The sequence below is a fragment of the Ahaetulla prasina genome, chromosome 6 (genome assembly GCF_028640845.1).
Source record: "Ahaetulla prasina isolate Xishuangbanna chromosome 6, ASM2864084v1, whole genome shotgun sequence".
Taxonomy (NCBI): domain Eukaryota; kingdom Metazoa; phylum Chordata; class Lepidosauria; order Squamata; family Colubridae; genus Ahaetulla; species Ahaetulla prasina.
The window spans coordinates 48,004,612-48,028,061 of NC_080544.1; the positions used below are offsets into that span (position 1 = coordinate 48,004,612).

The 23,450-nt window shown below is 38.9% G+C and overlaps 1 protein-coding gene across 2 annotated transcripts; it reads right to left on the minus strand.

Annotated features, from left to right (window-relative positions):
• Positions 1 to 850: 850 nt before the first annotated feature.
• BAG3 (BAG cochaperone 3) lies at positions 851 to 21,891 on the minus strand. Of its 2 annotated transcripts, none has more exons than XM_058187489.1 (4): positions 21,563 to 21,891; positions 6,026 to 6,373; positions 3,017 to 3,373; positions 851 to 2,189 (listed from the first exon to the last, which is right to left on the minus strand). In XM_058187489.1, the coding sequence occupies exons 1-4, from the start codon at positions 21,743 to 21,745 to the stop codon at positions 1,368 to 1,370; spliced, it is 1,710 nt and encodes a 569-aa protein (XP_058043472.1). In that variant the 5' UTR covers positions 21,746 to 21,891; the 3' UTR covers positions 851 to 1,367. The 2 variants fall into 2 exon arrangements, with proteins under 2 accessions (XP_058043472.1, XP_058043471.1); XM_058187488.1 differs by having other exon boundaries at positions 3,017 to 3,376.
• Between the last annotated feature and the right edge of the window lie 1,559 nt (positions 21,892 to 23,450).

Below are 23,450 nucleotides of genomic sequence, written 5' to 3' on the forward strand. Positions count from 1 at the left end.
CTTTTTTTGGATTTAACTCGGCCTAAGATGCTTCCCCAGTTAAAACTATGGCTGAGTCTCTCCATGTGTTGCAAGATTAAGGAGTTTTCATTGTATCTTCCAACTGCTACTTAAATGTTCATGGATGCATTCTGTTAGTCTTCTGCCTGTCTGCCTGCAGTGGCTGTTAACAGTCCTTACACTGTATGTTACAGATAACTCGTTTTTAATTTAGTTTACCTAAGATTTTTGAAGGGCTTTGGTTTGTGTGCTACAGTGATGCTGTATGGTTGCTGTACTGTGCTCCTTGGAGACCAGTGACTTACAGCAGGAAAGCAATCAAGCAGAAAACAAAACTCTAATCAAAGAACTACCGATGAGAAAACCATACCTTCTACCACCAAAACTGGCAGAGCAAGCCATTGTATATGAACAGGGAACAAACTCCCACACTCACTCACACTGATGATATTGCCTAGTTGGGTAATAAATCTGCAAGGAAACAACCAAGCTAAGAGAGCACCAGGGATTCCACAGTTTAATCCTGAGCTAGATATATTCTATTCTACTGAGGTAAAAGTAGGCAAATTCCAGCTTCGAATACTTAGCATATTTAATTAGGCTGGGTATAATTTGGCTAAAATATGATTCAACCTATTGAATGGAAAAGTAGTTCCTGCTATATTTCTGTATTTTTAGTGCAACTGATGTTGAGACTGTTGAATATTTTACATGTCCACTTGAACATTTCAATAAGTTCAGGATTCACTATATGTAAATTTGAAAAATCATAAATTTACTAGAGAGCCCTTGTAAGTAGTCATTTACAAAGGAATATTTATTTTAGAAGCAAACAAATAATATACAGCCATCTTTCTCATTTATTAACCACACAGGTTCATCAGGCTTCTATAGTCTGTTTTATTTCTTTTCTCATTTAAAATATAGCACTGAAGTTCTCAATACAGTACATAAATATCCCTATAGTTTCTTAACACACTTTCCAGACATCATTAAAGTGCCTAATAGTGAAAACATTTTCCCTAAGAGTGTCTGTTTTTAAAAAGGATGTCTTATTTAGTTGTACATAGGTAATGATTTTATCAAAGTAATTCTGCTAACTGAAATTGACAAAACATTTTTCACTCATTGTGTTGAATTGAAAGCAATCATTTTACAAGATATTTTCAAACACATTATTTGAGCAAGATACAGAATATAAGCTAAACATTATTTTTATGCACCTATTTCTGCCCCCCAACTGTTTTCCATGATCCAAACTGTTGATTAAAAACCAACTGGTGCAAAGCTTTGGAAATGCATGCAAGTTAAAATTTGCTTAACACACATTTAATTTAAGGAGTCCAAATACTAATTATTGCCTGTCTTTATGGTTCAGCCAGAGTTTTAGCTGTGCAACTTTCTTTAGCAAGATTTGAGACTATGTCTTCTTTAGATCCAGGTTGTTCCATTTCTATTTTGATTTGCTCCTTGACATTTTCATTATTTATATCCTTAGCAAGATTTTCCACCATAGGATCAATCTCCATTTTTTCCTGTGACAGTGGACTACTTTCATGGAAAGATGACTGAAATCCATCTCCTTGAGTGGTCTCTGGAACATCCTCTGCTTTCTGTTCAAGTCTTTCCAATATATTCTGGACTTTTCTTACACCATCTCTCCTGGCCTGCCGAACATCTGCACGACCCTCGGGGTCCACAGAGTCCAAGGCTAACAGCTCTTTGGTCAAGTATTCTTCTATCCACAGGTACTTTTTGTCATTTTTCTTTCCTTGAAAGGAATCAACTTCATGCTCTAGGATCTGTACCCTATTTAGAATAGCTTCAACCTTCAAGACCCCTGGGTGTTTCTGAGGCTCTTCTGCTTCTGAAGTCTTCTCTGACTCATGTTCTTGTGGTAAAGATCTCTCTTCGATTGGAACAGCTTTAACAGGGCATGGAATCTTGTTATCAACATGTTCTACTGTAGGAAATGGTACCTGCTGGGGTAGCTTAGTATCTACATCTGGACGTATGACTTGGATGGGAGAAAATGGTACCTGCTGGGATGACTTAGTATCTACATCTGCACGTCTGACTTGAATGGGGATACTTTGAACAGGACTTTCTGTTACAGGTGAACCAGCCTTGTTTTTAAGCTTGGTATCAGGTGGCAGAGGTGGCGGTGCTTCTTCAGTTGGCACTTGTTGCTGAGAAGGAAGAGAACAAGCTGCTTTTTATTAGGAAACACAAATTAAGAACATGTACAGGAATTGAAACGTCAGAAATAATTATAATGCTGAGTTCAACATTTCCAAAATCTTGGAAATTTTTCAGTATGAGGTGCTATGTATATATACATTGTGAACCAAAGTAACAAGCCAGAATTCTGAGAATAACATTCTATGATGAAAAAGGAATAACTAAAAGAAAAAAAAATCCTGTTGCTGAAAAAAAATCAGAACAAAACAAACTATGAGAAAAGCTGTAGTAACTATGAGAAAAGCTACTAGTAACAAGTGTCCTATATTGGAAATTTTCAAATACTAGTTACTACTTAATAGAGTGCATTATATCAAATCAAATGCTTAAGTTCAATTATATCTATGTAGCATTAGGAAAATGCTACCAATCAGGATTGATAATAATCAATGCAAACCAAGTAGTCTGGCTCAGTGTAAGATGGTTTTCGTAATCCTAGGCCTCAATAATAAAAGATTATCATTACAACCTTCAAAAGGTTCTCCTGAACAGAGAGAAGTAACCACAAATATTCTCTTTATTATTCCTATTCTTATTCCCTTCACTCTTCCAAACCCAGGATGCAAAAATTTGCAGAATGAAAAGACTCATACAATTATTATGGTACAGTTGAGTTAATCATAAATTTCAATACAAACGGAATTTTAATTTTTAATGTAAACTCCTTAGTCAAGAGATGATTATGGCCTTTGTTACTACTCTTTAATATTATATATGAGTAATGACTTCAACATAGTTAGCTAAAGAGGGGCTTACAGAAGTTGACTGTACTTACTTGAGGTTTGACTGACTGTAGTCTGATTGATGTTGGTGACTGGATTCTTGCAGGTGAACTTTCACGACTTGCTGAGCCTCGCTGTGTCACTCTGAATGGGGACTGTGCTCGCTGTGGCTTCTGATCCAAATCATCAACTTGAATTTTATGGTACACTGGCTGATGAGGTTGGTAGTCACTTGGCTGGGCTGGGCAAGGCAGCTTCTGTGCCTGATGGTAGACTTGTGATGGCTGTCTTGGGACATTTCCCTCATGGATCACAGGAATGGGAATATATCCTCGAGGGAGCTGATGACTTCCTGAGCTATGCCTGCTGGAAGACTGAGGGGAAATTGTTGGTGATTCTGAAGGTGGAGGCTGCTGGAGGAAAAGCGATTATCAGGTTTAGTTGCCATATTCCAAGAAACAAACATTTCAGATAAGGTTGTTAATTTCCAATCACATTGCTAAACCCAACCTATTAACTAATAGTTATATATATACTGTTTTGAAAAAATTAGAGATAAACCATTGTCTCAGTGGTTTAATATCATTTAAAAGTTAGCAAGAATCATAGCATTATATTGAAGCAATTTACTTAACAGTGTATTTTAATCATTAAAAAACTTCCTTAAGAAAAATATTCCTATTGTTCATACCAAATTGATTAGGTGGTTAATAACGTTGGAAATGATTTAACATCATCGACTGAGAATGTTTTGATTCAGCAGACTGCATTGCTTTTAAGTATGGAATAACTTATAGCATCAGAAACCAATTTAATGTTTGACGGAATTTAGCAAACTATTTACTCAAACTTTGTTCCTCATGGCTTCTTATGAGAAGCAGGGTGGGGAGGTCCTGTTGGATCTAGTGGGTAACAAATTCCTTTCTCCTGAAAGTACTGACTCCAGTCTTATAAAAAAAAAGGCCTCAGTGAAATTAAATATGAAAAAGTATTATCAGTGGATACAGAAGATTGGAACAGGTTTGTAATCTGTTTTGTGGATCCATTTTGTGAGCAAGGTCTTTCAGAAAGTAGTACTTGAACACACCAGACATTCCTTGACAAAACAAATGTTCAAAATCTATTTTAACCAGGGGTTTAAGACCTGGTTTGAATGATGAAGCTGCCTTGGTTACACTGTGAACAGGAGAAAGATACAGAGTTACGTTCCTATTGATTCTTTGGATTTCTCAGATGTTTCTGACACGATTGACTATGGTATCGTTCTGCAGAGGATATCTCAACTAAAAGTAGATATGACAGTTTTGCCATGGTTCCATTCATCCCTGGAAGGCCATCACCAGAAAGTGGTGAGTATAATTCTGCCCAATCTCTTGTTAAATCATGGGATTTAACAGCATTCTACATAAACATCTACATAAACATCTATATAACAAGTGTATATTTAAAAGCATCATCCACATGCTGATGATATGCAGCTCCTTATCATCAGATACAGATAGTCCTAATTTACCAAATGCAGTTAGAGAAGACCCGTAAGTCTGTCACTAAGCAAAACACTGATAAAATGAAAAACTCATGACTTATTATGTCAGTTCATCACTTCTAGCTGTGACTGTTAAGTTAATCACTGCAGATCATTAAATCTAACATCATGTAACTGGGACTTGCAATTTCCTGCTGGCTTCCCCGTTGATTTTTCTTGTCAGAAGCCAGCTTTGAAGCTTGCAAACGGCAATTACGTGACCACAGGACACTGTGTCCATTGTAAATGTGCACTATTGCCAAGAGCCAGATTATGATCATATAACATGGGGGCATTGCAACAGACACAACTTTGAGGAACACTTGCAAGTCACCTTGTTCAACATCGTCTTAACTTGAAAGATTGCTGAACAAGTGGTTGGTAAGCAATACCTGGATAGAGGCAGCAGATGAAATATTAAAATATTATATCTCTAGATGAGATGGGTGGCAACAAATTTAATAAATAAATACATAAATAAAACAATCCTTTTTATTTATTAATCATATTTATATAACTGGTTCTTTCCTGGGCCAGCAGGTTCTATGCACAATCATTCATGCCTTGGTCACTTCTCACTTGGGTGAGTGCAATTGTACATGAATTACCCTTAAAAACCACTTGGAAATTACAGTTTGATCTACTATATGACTACTCAAGTGTTTAAAAGTGCACTTTGGCATTCCCATGTGGCACCTATGTACTATGATCTGCACTGGTTACCTGTGGGTTTCTGAACACAATTCAGGGCACAAGGGATTCCTTTGTTTTGGAAAAGCAATGAAAACCTGCTTTTTCATGGTATTCGTGGACCAAGGTATTTTTGATCCCAATGTATTATTTGATTGATTGATCAAGACAACATCAAGACAAGACGAAAAACAGAATAACAAAACAAAAGGATAATGGAATGAACAAGACTAACCATTTCATCAACCATTTCAAAACCTTTCATTCATTCATTTCCAGATTCATCTCATCTCATAATATAGTTCCTCTCAAGGAAAGAACTATATTATCAAAGCCTTATGGAAAGTTAATAGGATCAGGATCATTACAATCCTAGGATTATGGAAGCTGTTTTTTTTAATTGTGTGCAATTTTAACCTTTTTGCATTGTTTGTTTTTAGCTTTTGTAATCAGCCTCCTTGAGTATTTTATTTTTTTTGTCATCGGTATAAATCTAATAAATAATAGCTACAAAGTGAACCTGCTCTAAATAAGACCAAAATGCTGGGTGCAGATGCTTTAACTGTCAATGTGAGTATTCAAACTAATCTGGAAAGGGACCTCCCAAAGGACCACATCTATAACTTGGGAAAAGTGTGATTCTGTTGTATTTATAATAATGTGCAATGCTCTTCCTTCAAAAGTTATCCAAATGCAATACTACAAATTAACACCTATTAACAAAAGCCCTTTGCATAAAAGTACTTACAATTCAATATGCAGGAGAATAAATAGGACCATTATATTATCATTCTCATAATGCAACAATTCTAACATAAAACCTGCCAAAGCACTTCTGTAAACTCACCTCAGATCCTGAGGACTGTATTTGGATTGGGGTTGCTGCTGGTTGTGCACATGGCTTATCTTTCTGGGCAGCTTCTGCAAACCCTCTAGCTGGAGACTGTGAACGGATAAAGCTTCCTCTTGGAGATGATGGGGCCCGAACTTGGGTAGGAATGGTTTCTGCCTTGAAACGCTGAATACCAGGCTGATAGCCAGAATTGTATGAGTAATGCTGTCTGTTTTCTTCACCTTCGTGTACAACTGGAATTGGAATATAACCAGCCCGAAGCTTTGGATATCCCACATTTCCATCTCGGATTTGGGCTTGATTCACACTATTTCGAGATGGGCCATTTGCTGACGCACTTTCCTAGGCAAACAGATTATAACAGTGCAGATTTAGAAATTAAGGTTTTTAAAATTCAAGACATACCATTTGTAAATTGTGCAATTCCAGCAGGAGACTAAACATTGTGTTTGTTCATTGGTTTGATTTATGGCCTCGGAAACTCAAGGTAGCTGTACAGTGCTCCTTATTTTCACTCCGAACTGAAGCCCCTTCCCCCACTCATTTCTCAAGATTGGGCTCGAAATTACAGCATTACAAGATATCAAGGGGGCATACAGGAAACTACAGGAACATTCTGTTTTAATTTGTAGATGAAATAGATGACCTTCAGAGCTGTTGTGCATTTAAAATCCAGGAAACATTTGTCACATCCCAACATTAACTCAAAATTGCATGTTCTCCTCTGGCTTATGAAAAAGTCAGAAGTTGCAATAGTACTAAGGCAGCGTTTACTGCTGCAAGTGCACTGGGCTTTGGAAGCTCCATCTAACTGCATATTTAACTTGAAGATGAAGATTGACCCAAACTTTTGCCAAAACATGGAAAAAGACTGGAAACAAAGAGAAAGGCAAAGTCCTGACAAACAACAGTAGCCCAAAATAGTTGACTCACACATACAACTACAGGTAGTCCTCAATTTACGACTGAAGTTGAGCCCAAAATTTCTGTTGCTAAGTGAAACATTCATTGGTTTTTGCCCCATTTTACTACCTTTCTTGCCAGAGTTGCTAAGTGAATCACTGCATTTGTTAAATTAATAACATGATTAAGTGAATCTGGCTTCCCCATTGACTTTGTTCATCAGAAGGTCACAAAAGGTGATTACACGACCTCAGGACTTGTCATAAATATGAGTCAGTTGCCAAACATCTGAATTTTGATCATGTGATATGACAGTGCTGCAATGTCGTAAGTGTGAAAAACAGTCATAAATCATTTTTTTCAGTGCCATTGTAACATTGAACGGTCATTAAATGAATAGTTGTAAGTCAAGGACCACCAGTATCCTCCTGCATACACCATTATTAAAGGTTATAGTCTCCTTTCCAATAAACAAGTAAATTATACTGTTCTGGATTAAATGTAACTGATTTTCATCAGTGAGTATTCACAAAGAACTAAACAAATCTCTCTTTGAAGCAAAAAATTCTCAAAAGTTTTTTTCTCAAAGAACCAGAAAAGTAGAGGGAGGAAGGGAGAATGGATCAGACGGAAGAATACTATAAACATTGCAAAACAGTGGTAGCACTGAGGGTTGACTACAACAAATTGTTAGTAATTGATTGCTTAATGTAGGGGTGTCAAACTTGATAAGGTCCCGGGATGTATCATGATGTATTGTGATGCTTTTTGCCTTTGCAAAAGCCGGGGTGGGCGTGGCCTGCATTTGATGTATCCGGCCCACGGGCCGCTAGTTTGACAGGCCTGGCTTAATGCTTTCGACATTAGTTTAAAAGTATTAGCTATAATCTAGTTTTAAACATTTAAACTAGCATAGTCTTCTCCAACTTAGTCACATTCCGATCAAGACTAACAGTTGTGCTTGCTAAGCATTATGGAAGACAGTAACAAATTCAGTAAAAAATGGAATAAGTTTTGTTTAATAGAAGGTAAAAATAATTGTGTTCGCTAGGGATTTGGAAGACAATAACAAATCAACAAATCTGTAAGGTACTGGTCTGGAAGACAGGCCAGCATTAAATACAATCATAATTTCTGCATATTCATTTTACTAAACATAAGCCACAGTTGAAGCAAATATTTACATGAATGTTTGGGGAATCGAGAGGTAAATGAACACAAAATTATTAATCCTCTCTTCTGCAGTTTCTTTTGAAATTTCATTTCTGGTACCATTATATTCTCATAGATTCAAACAGATATGGGAAGATATGGAAAGAATAAACAAACAAAAACTTGCAAACATCAGGAAAAATTTAAAAAATGTATATCTTTTATCTGTCATATTTGAAAAAGGAAAATTGGCTATAATAGTTCTTGTTAAAATTAACAGCATAAAAAACACCAAAATGAACAGGACACAAACAGGGGACAATGTTCTTTTTAATGCTATTTAAATAATGTCATTGACAAAGGAAACAGATGGACCCATTTAATATCAAAGTAAGGATTTATCAGCTCCAGTAATGTGAAAGTGTGGGGTGAGGTTTGGAAGGAAGGGTGGGTAGATCAAAAGAAAAAAGTCATAAAGAATGGAAGATAAATGCTACAAGCTTAAGTATGTTTGTAATATGATATTTAGACTGTGAACAGGATAGAAACAGAACTTTATGCAAGAGATTCCCCTCCTAAGTCCTCTAATGAAGCTCTTCCTGCAGTGGTAATTCTATTTTGGGAATCACATTCTAAATGAATCTTCCAGTGAGATCAGATAGCAACTACTGCTCTTGCTCACAAAATATCATTCAATAATGCGAAGTTTAATAAATAAATAAAATAAGCAAATTTATATGGATGCCCAACTTCCTTAGAATATCAACTACCAATTACTATGAATTTACAGTATATGGAAATGCAGCAGACCTGCCTTTTAAAGTGACAATTGTGCCATCACATTACATAATTTGATACCATGTCAAGCTTTATTATTATTATATAGAATTTTCACATTTTAATGCTGCTGAATATTTAAGAAAAAAGTTTCCCTTAAGCATTTAGCACAATTTTCCCCTTCTGACAATGACCCTTATCTAACAGCTCATTTCAGTGAAAAGATAATAAGCAGTCTAGGTTATCTGAAAAGGTTGAATTGGGATTTTTTCCATTGATTTAAACAGAATGTAATCTAATTTAAATGTTTGACTTCTATTTACTTCTATTTAGTAAATTGAAACATTTTTCTGGTTGGTTTAGAGTCATAGTTACTAATCAGTGAAGTTTATGAGAGAGAGAGAGAGAGAGAGAGAGAGAGAGAGAGAGAGAGAGAGAGAGAGAAAGAGACTATGCATACACATCCATACAAAACAGAAAAGCATATATACATCTCATTTAGCAACCACAATTCAACCACAAATCAAAAGCTACATGGTCGATAAGCAAACACATGAAAGAGAGACACTGCAAAGATTGCTGGTTGCTGCTGTCTCATTTATATAAAGTTATCTCAGAGGGCAAACCAGGCATTACTATCACTCTGGTATGTGTTGTTTGTCAAGCACAGAAATTTGGGCCTACGTGTGTGCGTTGATCAGAAAATCCTTTTTAAAAAAACTTAACCCTCATATTTGTGGATGGTCGCTAAACATGGCATCTACCAAACAAAAAGTGGCTGTACACTATAAATAAATATAACCTCATTTATAAGGTATCACTTTCTCAGCATGTCTCAAAACATTTATACATCTAACAGTTGTAACAGACTATTCCAACTCAGGGAAAAGACTATTATAATTTAGAAGACGATAAGCATAAGCATTTGGGATTTGAAAAAAAAAATCCATTGAGTTATTCTGATTTCTTTGCAATTCGTTGCCTTCCAGATGTTTTGGAATACAACTCCCATCGCAGGGGTGAAATGCTCCCGGTTCGGACCGGATCGCCTGATTTGGTAGTGATGGCAGTGGATAGTTCAGAGAACTGGTAGGAAAAATCCCTGCCCCACCCCATGCCCAGCTGAGCCGCACCATCATCAGAGTTTTTCTTTTTTTACTTTTAAAAGTATTTATTCTTCGGCCGAAAAAATACTTTTAAAAGTAAAAAAAAAAAAGCCTCTGATGATTGCACAGCTCAGAGCCTTTTAAAATCATTTTTTCAGCTGAAGAGGTTGTAAAAAAATGCTTTTAAAAGGCTCCTCTGATGATCCCAGCTGAGTTGCCTGATCGTCAGAGGCTTTTTTCTTTTCTTTTAAAAGCATTTTTTTGCCTTTAAAAGAAAAGAAAAGCCTCTGACAATCAGGCAACTCAGCTGGGATCGCCAGAGTTTTCTACAACCTCTTTGGCCGAAGAGGGTGTAGAAAAAATGATTTTAAAAGTTTTTTTAAAAAAAAAAGTTGGCCATGCCCACCCAGTCGTATTACCGCCCCCCCAAGCCATGCCCACAGAACTGGTAGTAACAAATTCACCACTGTCCCATCGGCTTGTGTATGAGCAAGTACTGCTATGGATCAGGAGGGCAGCTTCTGTACAGTAGCTACCATATGTAACTCTGTAGAGCAGTTGGCAGCACAAGACAGCATCAGTCTGCACTAAAGCAGAAAAACAATAGCAAATGAGAGGGTGGGTCTCATTTTGCCACAAGGATCTGGGACATAGCAAGGACTTGTACACTGTATTTTCTTGTTCTCTTCTAGCTTTTGTTTCATGAAATAAATATTATAATTGATGCAAGAATGAAAGGAGCCTGGAATAATATGTCATGCTTTACATACGTAACCTATGACTATTTCCAGTGACGGGTTTACACAGCTTACTACTTGCCGATGTCTAACACTGTTTACATAGCAAGAATGGCTCAGTAAACTAATTTATTAACCAAGGTTCTCTGGATTCTAAATGTACTTAGTTTTAGACTAGAAAATTGGAGTTCACTCTTCCTAAAAAATATACTGGCTCTGCATCAGAATATGGGAGAAAACAAGTGAAAAAAATATTTTCTGTTGTTTCAATTTTCAACCGGTGGTTGATGTGCAGATGTGCAGAAGTGCCCCGCGCCCAAGCGAACCAGTAGCGACAGGATTTGGAACCCGCCCCTGATTCTATTCTATTGATTCTTGGATGAGAACTGAAATGTCTTCAAGGAAAAACAAAGTACAGTTGCCTTTTGAAAAAGCACCTTTGGGACAACCATGAACTGCATGACTGAGAATCTCCATAGACATCCTTCTCTACCCATTATGCCCTCTCTTACCTGATTGATCCCTAAACAGCATTTCTTTGCCCCGACTCTCAAGATTTTCACATATCACTACAGAGCCTATAAAATCACATATTTCTTATTTTGATCGCTTATAATCTGTAGCACATTCTTTTTCCAATCTTCAAATGCTACTTTATTCAATTTGATGTTATCGCCATATTTAGCTTCTTTTGAATGTAAATCTATTTACACAGGAATTGCAGGGAAGCTAGAATACAACACATTTAATATATTCCTTATGTGTGATTACCTTGAGCTTTGTCACCTTTTCACTGGTATAATCTGAGGCATGGGAATAGGTGTGTGTCAGCGGTGGATTCCAAATGCCGTCGCTACCGGTTCACTTGTGCACGCATGCGGGACACTTCTGCCCATGTGCAGAAGCGTCCATGTGCAGCCTCCCGCCGCCGCCGCTACCGGTTCCCCCGATCTGATGCAAACCTATAGCAATCCACCACTGGTGTGTGTGTGTGTGTGTGTGTGTGTGTGTTGTGTGTGTGTGTTGTGTGTGTGTGTGAGTGTGATAATTCCCTTATTTGGCAATTTTGAGAATTCTTCTGCTCCCCAAAATCAGTAGTATTGTTTCTTGTATTCTTAAGTATAACTGTAAATGTAAATCCAAAGAAGTTTAAAAAAGAAATTACCAAAGTTATTGGTAATAGACAAATATTCCAGGCCTGCTCCCATGTGTGACAAAGCCTTAATCATTTTGTATCCTTGCCCTCATCCTCTTTGGCTCTTAGCCACTCCCCAAAATATAAAAGTTCACAACCTTCACCAAAAGGTTGTTTAAGAATTCCACCCCCCCTTCCAGCGTCTCTGTGTGTTTTGTATGCATAAAGGTAGAGTAAGGATTAAGTCTATTCCTACCCATTTAATAAAGGTATCTGCCTGAAGCCTAGTGATAAAAAAATAAACTAAAGAGATGCATGTTAGGTAAACAGAATATGCTAGAAGTCATCAGTACTGTAGATATACAAAACGCCTCCAGCACAAATTATGCAAGGGAGAAAGAAAAATCCTTCATATGATTTCATAGGAAGAAGTTGTAAAATAGATATGAAAATAAAAACTCTGTAACTATTTGAATTTATGGTGGTGTTGAAAACAGTGAATTAAACTTGTCCCTGAAGTTAATGGCCATTGCAGAACCTCCATTGTCACATGATCAAAATTCAAACACTTGGCAACACACCCACACTTATGACTGCAATGTATTTCAATTCCCACCACCTGCTTATCTTTCCTACATCTATGTCCTTCTAGCCACCCTGGCTTGTAGGTGGCACTTCTCGGCAGCAGCAGCAAAGCTGGCACTGAAGTAGAGACCCAAGGCCTTCAGCAGGCTCAGCCAACTGCCACTGCCTCCAAGCCTCTACTTCAGCCTTAGGGTCACTACTGCCACTGAGAAATGCCATCTCAAGTCCCACATCACAGCCAGCCAGCCCAGCCCCACAATGTAAAGACCCAGGTGTTCCTGCCATCCTGCACTCCACAGGCCCTGCTGCACACAGCTGACCTTTGCCATCTTTATCCCATTTAACGAGGCATGCCTGGCCTGACCCTATGCAAGGAAGCTGCTGGCTGCACCAGATTTTCTTCTGTAGGCCACTCACCGTGTTCTCCAAATCTCACACAGAATTCTCCAAATAGCATACCCCATTCTCGTGATGCTTGGAAAGCCTTCAGAACGCTTTGGAGGTCTTCCAAAGCATTGTGAGAATGAGGGCCTGTCATCCTCAACGGTATGCCCATTCTCACAACACCTGGAGAAGATACCTCATGTAGCCAGAAGTTGAGTCATGAAGGAGCCAGGACAGAAAAGCCCCATCAGCAGAAAAAGAAAGAAGATGGAGAACATCAGTTGGGGTGAAGGAGTGAGGGGCAGGCTGTGCTGGGCTGCAACTTTGGGCCATGCTGTTTATCTTTCCCAGACCATGGCAGATTTGTGCTGCATTGCCGATGCATTCTTTGGCATGGTGGGTTTGTACGGCAATTCCTGGGGTCTACAGTATAAAGCTGTTGGACTAGGCTGGGGCAGCTAACACTTCCAGGCCTGGCTACAGCTTTGTGCTTTACTGCTGCAGCTCAGGGGTTTCTTGCAGCCCCAGAGCTGTGGCGCACCAAGAAGCCCTCCAGACATAGCATATCCTTTTCCCAGCACTCTTATGCTCACACACCTGCACCCTGCACCCTCTTTCCCTGGCCTCCATGAACTTGCATCACACACTGCAATAGCCCCCCCAACTCACATGTGGTCGGTGATGGGCTTCCCCCATTCCCACTGCGGCACCTCTGTGCTCTTACCTGGGACTCCCTCTGCTTCCTGCTTAACAATCCATGTGTCTGGACAACAAGGAGTGCTAGGATTGCCATCATTAAGCAATGCAATCACATGGCATCCTGCTTTATGATCTCATCACTTAGCAACAGAAATTCTGGTCTCAGTTGTGGTTGTAAGTTGAGGCCTCTCTCTCTCTCTCTCTCTCTCTCTCTCTCTCTCTCTCTCTGTTTGTGTGTGTGTGTGTGTATGTGTGTGTGTGTGTGTGTGTGTGTGTAAAAGCACAGCGCTGAGAATACTGAGTGCAGATTACAGAATACCAAGTATTCAAACATGTAAGTACCTTAAAAAGCTGAGGATTTCTGAGCTGAACTTTCCCAATGTTACAGCAATATCTAGGCCCGTTTTTGTCTTATCCCATTGCCTCATGCACTAAATATGAACCATTTTCCTGGCTAGGGTTTTGTTTGTATAAACAAATGGAACAGATAACCAGAACAGAAGGAGAGGAAGAAATGATAGTGCAACTCCCAGCTGACCTAGTAGCAGGTGTAACCTAGCGTAACCTGCTTTTCTCTCCTAGTAGGATCTATTCAGCTTGCTTAAATTTTGTTTTTGGTACTTTCAGTTCTGACTTCTGGTTACTTGTTTTATTATGGCTAAGCTGTTGATTTATGTTGGCTCGCCACATTTAAATACTTAAATATGCTGATTGGAGAATTCAAACAATTTTTCTTAAACTACTTCAAGAAACTCAATTTGATTTATTAATCATCTGATGTCATGCTATTATCTTTAAGGAATCCTTTCTGCATCCCTTTTATTTAAATCCATTAATTTTGTATCCAACTGAACTTACACAAATTAGTGTTTTTTTTCCCCTTTAAAAACTGGCAATGAGTGCATTCTGGCAAAAACAGGACGAAGCTGCAAGAAATTCTGAAAAACTATGCACTTTCCTGATTAATTTCATTTAAATAATCAAAATAGAATTCAACTCTGCAGGGTGATAAGATCTTACTAGCACTGGCCCTGAACTTTCTAAAGCATGTGAAGCCATACACCCTCCATGCCTATAAATGGAAACTGGACTCAAAGACTGCATCAGAAGGTGATGAAAGCTGCAATAAAGAGTACTTGCATTGTTGCTTGATCTTACTAAACTTAAAAGCAAGTCATTTAAAAAATCTATTAAAGAGTACCACAACAAACTTTTCAGTTGAAGAGATACACAGATGTGCATTATTTTTGAAGCTTTTAAATAAAGATGCATAATGTGTTCTCTTGAAAGCAAAACAGTAAGTCTATATATAATTTTAATGTTATATGGATCACAATACAGGTAGTCCTCAACTTACAACAGTTTGTTTAGTGACGGATCAAAGTTAGAACATCACTGAAAATTGTTTTTCACACTTACAACCATTATAGCATCCCCAGGGTCATGTGATCAAAATTCAGACGCTTGGCAACTGACATATTTATGAGGGTTGCAGTTTCCAGGGTCATGTGATCCCCTTTTGGGACCACCTTGACAAGCAAAGTTAATGGGGAAGCCAGGTTCACTTAAAAACTATGTTATTAATTTAACAAGTGCAGTGATTTACTTAACAGTTGTGGCAAGAAAAGTCATAAAATGGGGCAAAACTCACTTAACAAATGTCTCACTTAGCAACAAATTTTAGGATCAATTGTGATTTTAAGTCGATGACTACCTGTAATAATCTTATAATGCCAGGGTGCAAATCAATTACCGATAGTCCCCAATTTACAACCATTCGTTTAGTGACCATTTGAAGTTCCAATGGCACTGAAAAATGTGTCTTATGACCATTTTTCACACTTATGATTATTGCACCATCATGTGATCAAATTTCGGAGTCTTGCCAACACAGATTTATTTATGACAATTGGGTTGTCTCAGGTTCATGTGATCACCATTTGGAACCTTACGAGCCGGCCTCCAATAAGTAAAGTCAATGGGGAAGTCAGATTTGCTTAACAACCGCATGATTCACCTAGCAGCTGTAAAATAAAGGAAACTCATTTAATAACTGCCTTGCTTAGCAACAGAATATTTGGGACATAAATGTGGTTGCAAGTTGAGGACTACCTGTAGCTCAAAACATGTCTTCCCAAGGGTTTTTATTGATTTATGTTCCACCTTTCTTCCAAGAGCTGTAGGAAAAATATATAATACTCCTCCAGTTTTTTCTCTATTAACAATCATATGTGAGACAGGTTGGACAGAGAAAGAATAACTGGCTCAAAGTCACTCAGTACAGTAAGCTTCCATTCTGAGATCTCCATCTCTCAAAATCTATCCTAACGTCTAAACTTTACACATCAGCATAATATATAGTGTAAAGTGTAGATCTCAGGCCCATTGTGATGGCTGAAATGAATGTGTGCTGCAATAATGGTGTCCACAGTTGGTGTAGGTTGTGGAAAAGACAATGCATAAAACACAACAATGAGGAAAGCATTTAGACTTGAACAGTTATGGATACTGCCTCATATTATATAAAAGGAGAAGTTTTTGAAAAGCAAGTCTCTTGTGGAACAGATTTACAAAATTTTACCAGGTGTAGATTTACCAAGTACTGAATCCTTTAATCAAATTACTACAAGGATAACAAAATATATAAAACTGAACTAGCTGAGAAATAGCTGTTAACCTAAACAAGTCTACATAATTGGAATAAAAAAGGGCAGACACTGGCATGTTTTAAATCTCACCATATAAAGAGTTGTGAAGAAACAAACATCTGAATAATATCCAACAGAATGGAATATGCTGAAAGGCTTTTCTTTAGAAGATCTAGATACGTATTTTAAAAGAAAATGAAAATAAAATAAAATGTACTATTTCATCTAATATAGTAAGGTGAATTTATCTGGATTCTTGTATTCTAAGAGATGTATACACTCCTCTTTTTGTAACACTTACGAATCTTTATATAACTTAAATTAGTAGACAAACATTCAGACAAGTTTGGTCTAAGCAAGAAACTGTACAAAGCGATGGGCGGAGGGAGGGAACACAATTATTGAACACAATGGTTTTAGTTAAAATGGATGCAAGGCATTTTCTACTGATGTGCTGGGTGAACTCAATGCCACTTTATCCCATATTCTTCTGACAATCTATCAATTACAAGTCAATACAAGAAACAACCCAGCCGACTGGTCAGATGAACAAAATGCCACTATGTGTGCAATATGTTACTAAACCAACTTGAAAAGTGGCTAAACCCGCAATCCCTGACACTAATTTACCTTTCCCTTATTCCTTCTATGTTAAGCAGAGCACTCTGTACAGTAGTTGATTTTCATGCCAGCTGCTGACTTTCAGTGAGAGGAGAAATAAAGCTGGAGAACCTACTAATCCATTATACCTTAACTTCTCTTGCATTAAAAGTTTCTTGGGTCTTTAGACTAAAATAAACTATTTAATTATTTATTAAAGAGTGTAAAGACAGCGACTCCCTTCTCCCCCCCTCCCCCACCCAAAGGTTCAACCATCGGGGCAGAGCAATTTATCCTACATGCTCAATTCAAGGGCTGCAGGATCTTCTATAAATGTGGCTGCAAGAGATCTTTCACAATGTGCTGCTTCTGACACTTTTCATATTTTAGGCCAGTCCATATTATGCTTTGGAAAACAATGTGAGACTACTGCTAGATAGAACTATTACATATGATTTGCTTTCAACTGATTGGTGGCCATTTGAGTTAAATTAGATTACATGATAAGCAATGATAGCTGCTTATCATGTCAAAATAACAACTTCCCACAACTAAAATCTTTGTAATGCTGCCAAAAATGTTTTCAAGTTTTTACAAAAGATTCTTCAGGCAAAATAGTTAATGCCAGAATGTAGCAGGTGCAGGAACAGTTCTTATAAATCGTGTAATTCCACACTAATGTTTTTCGTGGCTTTAACATTTTTGCCTGAGGAATAATTTTAAAAAATTCAAAAACTTGAAATTGACATTTTGATTAACCTAATATAAGTATTACATCTATAAAGTTTTTTTAATTAGGCAAAAAGCCCAATTTTTATCATGTTTTATCATGTTAACATCATTTTAACATTTGTTTTAAATAAATTAAGATTTATATCACTTAAACTATAGCTAATTTGCAATTTAACAGCAATTTTAATGTATGCAAATGACAGGAATATATTCGCTGTTCTTACTTTTCAAGTAAGATTTTCTACCAAAATCACCAACAGACTACTACAACCATATGGAATCAGTGTAGCACACAAGCCATCTAAATTCCTTCAAAACATCTTACGTAAATAAAAGTAAAGTAAAGCCACTAGAATATAAACTGAACCCCCCCCCACTTCACTAGCACTGATGAAGTTACCTAGTTTAGTAATGAAACATCTGCAAGAAAACAACCAAGCTCAGACAGCACCAAGGAGCCTATTTAGAAAGTGATAGTCATCTAAATTATTTTAAAGAATAATGGTTATTTTTTGCTATTCTATTGTATATCTTTCCAACTATCAACACTGTGCTACATTTAATATTCAGGCAGGAAGCTCTTTTCCAGAACATCTAGAACCTTTCTTTGCAACTAAAGTTATTAGCTGTCAGTTTAGTTCAGGCAAGACATTTAAGTATCTTTAATTAAAATTTTGAGGATCTGCCAGTGCCAACCCTACCATTAGGAAGATGATGATGTTTCCCTCAGGCAAGATGCTGAAGAGGGAATAGCTGTTTGTCTTGAATTCTAAACTATTTGACATTTGTTGAAACAATTCTTTGAATTATAGGACTTCATTTAAATTTCCTAAATCAGATAGGAAATGCAGCAGCCCCAACCTTCTGGGCACCAGGGACCAATTCCTCAAAGGGCAGTTTTTCCGTGGACCGGGAGGACATGTGTTCCTCATGTTAGCTGGATCCCGCACATGGACAGATGGGGCTTTGCTCGCTTACATGGCCCGGTTCCTGGAGGGCCACAGACCGGTGGGGACCCCTGCCTAATATATATAGTTGGCAGAAACATACACTTACATAAATTGTGTTTTCCCCATTGCTACTTCCTATCCTGTCCTTATGAAGATATGAATACAAAGATGTTATCCTTCTGTACTCAGGATAGGACAAGTCAAAGAATGAGATTCCCCAAATTTCGTTTCTCCCCTACTCACCAGCAGAAAATAGCCATCTATTACTCTTACTAATGTGGGGTGGAGCAAGTCTAGACAGATGCTTAGAATGGCAGGTTTCACCACTGTTAAATTACCAGGGTAGATGGGTGCATGGGATGAAGCGGAAGATAGCACTTTCAGTGCTTATGCTTTGTGTGACTCGTCTTCTATCAAGTTCTTTCTCAACACGGTCGACAGCTTCTGACAGACCACTAAACCCATGTCCACAAATGCCCTGAGAGATGACATAGAGAAGTAATATGAGGTAAAGGGTAACAATGGAACCGCAGTGCTTGAAGAACGTGACCAAGGAAACTTGTGGCAGCACCCAGAAGTATCAAGTACAAAAGCCACAGAATGCATGTAATGATATCAAAAGCAATAAAAAAGCAGGAGCAGGTAAACTGTCTCTGTCTCTGTCTCTGTCTCTCTCTCTCACACACACACAAATATGTGGCCAGACCTGTGTTTTTAGGGTTTTTTTTGAAGGAGCATGAAACCTGTGATGAACCTAATAGAGACAGAACTAGCACACCCAACTGGCAGAACTAAGTTTAAATTGATTTTATGGATTACAAGCACTAAATCCTTGCTTTAAAAAAAAGGCCCATCACTTTCTCAGAATAGCATAATATCCATGTTTATAAAAAGTTTACCCCAAACCTGATAAAACTCCAGTTATAAGCTCCAGATAGAAATTTTGCAAGTAGATGCCTCCTGGAAATTAAGGATCTGGTCTCTCTAGCACCCCAAGACAAATGGCCATGAAGAACAAGTCCCAGGATTTAAAAGAATGGCGGCCATGCCAGTAGCAGTCTACAGGGGTGAACTGGGTAGATTCCAACTAACTTATTTCAGCAACCATTATCACTTTATAGTATGTCAGACCATATACACAGCCAAAACTGTATTGGAAAAAAGGGGAAATTTTATAACTAGAACAGTTCAAGTCACTCAAGCTATCATGAGGACCTGGAAGAAAAATGCAGTTACAAGAAATACTGATGAGGGACTGAGGAAGAAACTTCAATTAAGCTACTTTATACAGAATAGCGAGAATGTCATATTTTCAGCAAAATATTTTGGGATAGGAAAGCCTATCAAGATTCTACATAATAGCAAAATATAATATTAGGAATGTTTTCTCCAAAAGAACTATAGATGAACTATGCAAAATATGTTACCTCTAAAGCAGTTATGGAAAACCTTTTGGGCTCAGCATGTCAAAAATTTAGAAAATGCCTAGCTTGATTTTCTGGCATGTCACAGCCCCTTCCCCCCACAACAGAGGAGAAACAATTCTCTAATTTTTAAAAATATATATAGTCCAATCATGTGGTGCTGTGTATTATACCAAAAAAATTCCAATAATTACAAAAATGAAATACAAGTAGAACAAAGACATTTTTGCAGTTGTACTTTTGACAGTCGTACATGGGTGTTGGTGACTGCTGGCGTGTCACCCAAAATGGCGTAGTGTGTCATCTTGGACACATGTCATAAGTTCACCATCACTGCTCCAAAATGAACACAAGCAATTATTTTAAAATCTAATCATTATTTTGCATTAGGTTGTTGATTTTCTCCTTCATCTAATCACTGGATTGTTATATAACCAACAAGCATTTTGGCAGAAATGGAATTTATGTTCCAAAAAGCAATAACAGAAAAAAACAAGAATTTTAAAGAAGGGTGCAAACCTCATGAAGTATTTTAAGAAATATTCTCCTTTTTCTACCTTTCCTTTAGAAATTAGAAAAAGAATCTCTGTAAGTAAGGGAACTTTCCTCAGGATGTCTTAGAATCTTATCATAAAAACCACTTGAAAAATAGATATCTCCAAAAAAATTACATTAAGGATAGCAACCTAGATCTAGCCCTCATTATATACCAAGACAAGTCTATGAAAACCATACTGTTGGGGGTGGGGGGAGTTTCGTCGTCTTTGTAGTATAACCAGGCTAATTACGTTCGCCTCTTTACAGATCGAGACGGACTTCGCCAACTTTAAATAAACGTCGCAACGGCCGAAGTATCAAATGATTTAGCGCACAAAAACGGGGGGGAAACGACTGCAGTGCGTCAGAGACAAAAGCCAGCTCTTAGCCTCACTGCATAGCCATGTAGTCGGGGGGGGGGTGGGGTGGGGTGGGAAGGCAGCGAGGACAGACTTTTCCTGGCACTGACCCGCTGCATCTTATTGCTCCCAGCGCCCCAGGGAAGTACTCGGCTCCTGTCTTTCAAGCGGCGCCACCCGGGAGTTGCAGGCAGAGCAGAGCCCACCCACTCACCCACCCACCCCTGCCGTTCCCACTTCCCCAGTTTCCCCTGCCCTCCATTGAAGGCCTTTCAACTTTATCTCTGGAGTCACAACAATGCCATATACTGAGGAAAACTCTTGCGCCCCACACGGGCCGTCCCCCCTGGGCCGCTCGACGAGAGGAACGTCCCTCCTCACGTACACACACCCAAGTCTGGAGAGCGGAAATAGTGCGCGTTGTCCTTTAGTCCCAGCTCTGGGTGTCCGAAAGAAGGCTCGGTTTTCCACTTGACCTCCCCGAAAGTACGTCGCAGGGAACACTACCCTGTCTTGTGAAATCTTCCCTCTTGTCCACAACATGCACGCGAGCTATGGAGCGCAGCAATCGGGACAAACTATTAAAAGTCATGGGAAGGACGTCTATGGAGATTCTCAGTCACGGGAAGGACACAAGCCGGAATTACCCAACCTCTACCTCGGCTCCGTCCCTTAACGAGACGGCCGGACAGGAGCCTAAGAGCGAGCGCTCCACGTCCCCAGTCAATCCCCCTCCACTCCACGGTCACAACTAACGCCGGCTTTCCCGCGCCAAGAAAAATCAACGCAACCCATGACGGTACCTTCAGGCGATCCTCCTGTAGGCGCGGGTCGTTCCAGGTGGTGGTGCGGCTGTTATGATCCACAAAAAAAGGCCAGCCGGTCTGAGGGTCTATCTTCACCTCCCAGCCCGCAGGCAAAGGCTCCCGCTCGCCGCCTCCGGCCTCCACCTGCATCCGCGTGGGAGACTGAGCAGCTGCGCTCATTGCTGCGCGCAAGAGAGATGGAGGCGAGGCGCAAAAAGGCTGGAGAAAGGAGGCAACGCGGGAAGAAATTGCCAGCCGCCGCTTAGGTCATTCGCTGGAGTTAAGCGAGGCAGCTCTTGCCGGCCGGGCACCTTTATCCAGAGGGAGGAGACATAGAAGGGGGTGGAAGTATCTGGAAATAGCAGCTGCGTGCCAAAGAGGAGGGGAAGGTGGAGGAGCAGGAGACAGAGGAGGAGAGACGCGGGGCAGCTGCCTGGCTGGAAACTTCTGGGCGCCTCCAGCGCCTTTGGATAGCCGGGGCGGGAGCTCCTCGTTTGAGTCACTCTTCCTCGCCGTCATTATTCAGCAATATATCAGTTAGGATCTTCGCTCCGCCTGCTGGACGGCGAGTTGAAAATCGTCCTCATTCTGAAATCTTGCTTTCCTTTAAGTGAGCTGTTTTTGAAATTCAAGGTGGGTTTCTCTACCCCGAGCGCGCATTTGTTAGAAGAGGTAATTGAACTTTCTTGGGTGTGTGTTTTTTAAAAAAAACAACAACAACACGTTTCGCTTCTCTTTCTTTTTCAGCTCAGTTCTTCAGAACTGAAAAAATTACTTGGATGAGAAGGGAAACGTTTCCAAAGAAAACAACCGAGAAAGTTCAATTGTATTTTGGAAAAGCACCTTTGGGACAACGGTGACCTGGGCGATTGAGGATCTCCATAGACATTTCTCTCTAACATTTCTTAAGAGACCTACAGACCTGAAAAAACAAGGGAGTCTGCTTCCTTACTACTGGCTTTTTAAAAATAGTTTAAAATAGCTCGGAAGACTAAACCTCGGGTCTTGGTGACCGACCCAGATTGGAACCTGCAAATAGTTTATATTACAATTATGGCCTGGCAGCATAGCTGCCCATGTGAAAGGATGAAGTAACTTGCAACAAGTGTTTCAGAATAATGGCTGCTGCTTAGATTAGAAATGCTGCAATCCTAAAAATATTTTCATTGGATTAAACTGAAATGGTAGTATCCAGTTTCGGGCATCTTCATTTTCATCAGTGGCACTTGCATTGTCCAAAGTTCTGTACAGACTGTTTCAATTATTGAAATAGTATAGTCTTACCAACCCATACCAGTACTGTATTATACTAGCCCTACAGAGCAAAGCTACATTTCTGCCCTTATATTGCAAAAAGAAATAATAAATGCATGTCACAGACTATATTGCCTAACTCAGATTTTGGGCAAGAAGCCATGATGACTGACTCAACAAAACAGCTGCAGTAGCGTTAGGAAAGGCCTTGCCTTAATGAGAAGGAAAATTGCTTTCTTCTCTAGACAAAGTATTGCATCCTCCATGTCGCAAAATAATCAGAGAATGACATCATAAATCTAACTACTTTCCCCCTATAACTACATGTTTTAATATTGTCAGGCATTTTTAGTGAGTGGAACAGTTCCTTTTCCATTTTCCCTTGCTATACCTTTCAGAAAATGAAGTAGCCCATCTGAATGCAAGGGGCCATCACTCTTCAAAACATACCCAGCATATGAACTCTTCATAAATTTAGGTGTAGAATAGATAACTGGTGGGTGGTTTTGTTTGGAGCTGGTATTTTTATATGACATGTCCTTACTATGTTCATGTCATTCCCAGCCCACTGTGGAAGCAGTTTAAAGATCTTTTGACCTATTTCAGTTTGAAGTTATTCTGGCTGTCACAC